At 43.8% G+C, this 5,057-nt stretch overlaps 1 protein-coding gene across 1 annotated transcript in view; it reads right to left on the bottom strand.

The window, feature by feature from the left end:
• Positions 1-194: 194 nt before the first annotated feature.
• The window catches only part of SARC_01301 (hypothetical protein), a gene marked incomplete at both ends in the record, with an annotated part of 9,222 nt that continues 4,359 nt past the window's right edge, over positions 195-5,057 (bottom strand). The window contains 5 exons of the mRNA XM_014304955.1: positions 195-419; positions 1,069-1,293; positions 2,230-2,439; positions 3,178-3,439; positions 4,019-4,108. Coding sequence (XP_014160430.1) covers positions 195-419; positions 1,069-1,293; positions 2,230-2,439; positions 3,178-3,439; positions 4,019-4,108 — 1,012 coding nt within the window. The remainder of the gene's footprint in view (positions 420-1,068; positions 1,294-2,229; positions 2,440-3,177; positions 3,440-4,018; positions 4,109-5,057) is intronic.

The raw sequence follows: 5,057 nt of genomic DNA, 5'->3' as shown, positions 1-5,057 counted from the left end.
CTAATACTATATACATATAACATATAACATATAACTATAATACATATACAAATACATATACATATAATATACATATACATATACATATACATATACATATACATATACATATACATATACATATACATATACATATACATATACATATAGATTTACATATACATATACATATACATATACATGCATATACATGTTTATATCTTCACACACATACGGGCACGCGCAGACAACAGGCGGATTGGGGCTGGTGTCTGTTCCTGTTCGCGTTCAGAGCGTGTGACTGGAATGACCAGTTGTGTATCTTCGTAGTCGCATGCTTTGCTGAGCAGAGTCGTGTAGTACAGAACTGTCTCCAGCACATGCTTAGGAATCAGTTCCATCTTTTCGTCCAAAATGGCACGGTATTGGCTGAGGTGTATCTACACAAGCGTATGTTTTAGGGTTTAAGGGTTTAGGGTTGGGTTTAGGTGAGTGAGTGAGTGAGTAAGTGAGTGAGTGAGCAGGGGAGTGTGCATATAATTTGTGCGTGGGTATTTGAATGTGATATTTCAGCGCGAACGGAGCTGCGAGAAAAATCAGACGACTGCGTAGTATACTAACAATTACACCAGTGCATATACTTATACCTTCCTATCATCTACGAACAATCACACTTGAGCATATACATATATCTTCCTATCATCTACTAACATTTACACCTGTGCATATTCATATATCTTCCTATCATCTACTAACAATTACACTTGTGCATATACATACATCTTCCTATCATCTACTAACAATTGCACTTGTGCATATACATATACCTTCCTATCATCTACTAAGAATTACACTTGTGCATATACATATACATCTTCCTATCATCTACTAACAATTACACTTGTACATATACATATACCTTCCTATCATCTACTAACAATCACACTTGTGCATATACATCGCCTGTGTGTATACATATATCTTCCTATTATATACTAACAATCACACTTGTGCATATACATCGCCTGTGCGTATACATATATCTTCCTGTCATATCCTGACAATCCCACCCGTGCCTAGAAAACGTACCTCTGGTTTCCAGGAGAACACTCCGGCATCCGCCAGAGCAGCCATAAATGCACTGACGGCCACAAGCTCTTCCATCTCAGCCACAGACACCACACGCCCCGAACTGTCGTTAGAACGCCTCAGACATCGCATGAGACGCTCATAGTGGACAATTAAGAAAGACACGGCCTCGCCCACAGCCCGCGCCTTGAGTGTATGCAGCATGCTGGTATACAGACACAACACCTGTGTAGGGGTGGAGGGGTAGCGAGTGTAGTGTGAATGCACGCGCACAGCTTGATCACAACGAACAGCCCAACGCAACTGACATGGGCCGTCAGCGGATGAGTGCCCACACCTGTGGCCTGTGCGGCGAAGCCGAGAAGGAATGGGCAGACTCAAACATACAGGTGCAAGTGATAGGCAAGTATAAGCAATAGGCAGGTTTTAGTATCAGACAGGTGTAAGCAATAGGCAGGTGTAAGCAATAGGCAGGTGTAAGCCATAGGCAGGTGCAAGTAATAGGCAGGTATGTATCAGACAAGTGTAAGCAATAGGCTGGTGCAAGCAATAGGCAGGTGTTAGTATTAGACAGGTGTAAGCAATAGGCTGGTGTAAGTAATAGGCAGGTGTTCGTACTAGAAAAGGTGTAAGTAATAGTCAGGTGCTATTATTAGACAGGTGTAAATGGGCAAGTATGTAATAGGCAGGTTTAAGCATTCAAAGTATTGGGGGATCTCACCAGGAGCAGACCTTAGACTACCACCGATGGTTTATGAGTCAAGAGTTCGAACATTACAATCGCCGCATAGATACAATGGTAGGCTCGATATGATACTTTTCATTCGCCTGTGGTGAGTAATAGAACGAATTAGGTTCGCACTCTCACGCAAGCGATAGAATACAAATCCATACACTTCACAAGTCCAAACTAAACACAGAACACCTGACAGAACACCGTGGCACCTGATAGGGTCTCCTGTCCTGGATGTGCACGAAGGCATCTTTAAAATCCTAAAACGCTAAAATAAATACATCAATATCTTTAGAACCCTAAACCATTAAAACAATACGAAGGGATATACACACCAACAAGCCTTTGCACACCACATGCTAAGTGGCAGAGCGTAAATATCTGTAAAACCCTAAAACTCAAGATGCTCAAAACTCAACACAGCATACCTGACAGAACACTGTGTGCCACTGGTTATGCCTCCTGTCTTGGAGATAGTACGCGATAGGGCCGTCGAAGGTGCACACAGGTAGCCCCGTATACTTCATAGGCAGTCCCGCAATTGCGGTGTTTGCTAAAGCAGGAAGAGAATACATCGACTGTTCAGACTGGCCATTCACTGAGCCAAGATCTGGTATTGGATTCCGTGCTGACATTTGCTGTGGAGGTAACGAGGCGAACTGTGAATTAGTATTTGTGCCTATGAGTGGGGGCACGCGCAGCAATTCTACTACAGAATGAGGTATATACGGACGGCTCCGAGGATTGTGCGTGTGCATGTGTGGTGTATATGTTATGTGGTGGCTACTTCTAGTGGGCGAGTATCATTTATAAGCAAGGGTGCTTTGAGTACTTGAATCCAAGGTTTCTGTTTTGCAGAGGACGTGTCAAGACAGACGACGGCCGCTTCTTTCGATTGCCGACTAAATCATCAGCGTTGAGCAAAACAAGGTGAAGGGATGGACGCGCAATCGCAGATATGGACATCACTACAACACTACAGTGTCAGTGTGTCACTACAATGTCAGTGTTTCACTACAGTGTCAGTGTGTCACTCCTGTGTCAGTGTGTCACTACAATGTCAGTGTGTCACTCCTGTGTCAGTGTGTCACTACAGTGTCAGTGTGTCACTCCCGTGTCAGTGTGTCACTACAATGTCAGTGTGCCACTACAGTGTCAGTGTGTCACTACAGTGTCAGTGTGATACTACAGTATCAGTGTGTGTAACTGTGCGTGCCGTTGTGCGCATCCACATAACTACTACACATACATTCACATAATCATGGATATGGGGATGCAATACTATACACAGAAACATAGGTAAACACAGAAACATCGACCGCAAAAACCCATACACTTGAACCACCCTGCACGTGTAGATCACCCATCCCTCCCACCTGGTTGTGTTGCATGCTGTCCCTTTGACTGTGTGTGGGATGTTGGCTGTGGCGTTCGTACTGATGGATTTGCGCATCTAGAGCGGCCGATAGTGTGGAGATAGGTCCCAGAGGGGACATGATATTGGCGCCAGGACTAAATAAGGAAATGGTGGTCAGCAGTCTCAAGCAACTCCCGATGAGCAGGGGGTAGCGTTTGGTACGTATCCACGTGTTCATGTTGCTTAGCAAAGGCTCGAAGATGGATCCGTAGGAGTATTCGCTGTAACATGAAGCAGCGGGATAGCAGATCAATGGTCGATTGTCAGAGATTGAACATCGGACAGAAAGGGATCTAAGGGACAACATGGTCAGCGTACACCCATACCCTCTTCAAGAGAAAATAAAAACATCCCACATGACTAATAAAAACATCACACAACAACTATAATCCACATAACAATTACTATCAACAAAACAATTACTTCATTTGCCATGGATACATCAAGAGAGCTAACTAGTACACAGGGGTAAAAAGCATACAAACGGTACAACAGTTACTATCTCGTTCTTCATTTGCCATGGATAGATCAGGAGAGCTATCTAGTACACAGGGGTAAAAAGCATACAAACGGTACAACAGTTACTATCCCGTTCTTCATTTGCCATGGATAGATCAGGAGAGCTATCTAGTACACAGGGGTAAAAAGCATACAAACGGTACCACAGTTACTATCCCGTTCTTCATTTGCCATGGATAGATCAAGAGGGGAAGATAGGCCTCTAGTACACACAAAAAGTACAACAATTACTATCCCGTTTAAGTACGACACTCCATCTGCGACCACAGCGTAGCACCTACCGATTAAGATAGAGCGGATCCATCTCACACACTGAAGTGCGGTGGAGCACTCGCCACACAACCGACGCCGTGGAGGCGGATGGTGGTCCACTGCGATGGGAGGGGTAGGCAAAGATGAGATAGAGAACACGACTGGGTGGGAGGGGCAGGCAAAGATGAGATAGAGAGCACGACTGGGTGGGAGGGGTAGGCAAAGATCAGATAGAGAACACGACTGGATGGGAGGGGTAGGCAAAGATCTGATACAGAACACGACTGGATGGGAGGGGTAGGCAAAGATCAGATACAGAACACGACTGAACAAAAACAGAGAACATGATTGATAGACAGAATAATACATAACTATACAGATTAGGAATCAACTAGACAACTGACAGGAACAGACTAGAGACAACAGGATTGAATTAGCCAGATATCAGGACCAATTGGGACTATACACGGACTATAAGTGGACTATAAATAGACTGAAATGGACTATAAATAGACTATAAATGGACTTAATCAGACAGTCGAGAACGAGATCCACGCAAACGGCGATGGCTGGGCCTGAGTGAAGGGGTTAAGGACAATCTCTAATGCAACGCACATGGATACCAAATCACCAGAGACATGTGGAATACAGTCGTGTGAAGTGCATGGGGACGAATAGGGCCGCATATAGATACATAGGAACACTAGGCCATATATGTAGATACCTAGCAACAATAGGCCATATATATAGATACCTAGCAACTATAGGCCATATATAAATACCTAGGATTACTAGACCATATATTTAGATACCTAGCAACAATAGGCCATATATATAGATACCTAGTAACAATAGGCCATATATAAATACCTAGGATTACTAGGCCATATATAGATACCTAGGAATGTGCAGCTATCACTGTTCCAAAGCACACTACGACAAGGTGCAAGCAAGCCCATTATTCTAGGGTTTGGATGTTTAGGGGTTTTCTATGAGTAGAGCAAGATCCAACCCAGAACTCTGTGGATAGGGTAATCTACCCTGGTACATGCACACACGTATATATAT

Source organism: Sphaeroforma arctica, assembly GCF_001186125.1.
Source record: "Sphaeroforma arctica JP610 unplaced genomic scaffold supercont1.51, whole genome shotgun sequence".
Classification (NCBI taxonomy): Eukaryota; class Ichthyosporea; order Ichthyophonida; genus Sphaeroforma; species Sphaeroforma arctica.
The sequence above is the reverse complement of the archived record's forward strand: the minus strand, read 5'-3'. Positions and strand labels throughout refer to the sequence as shown.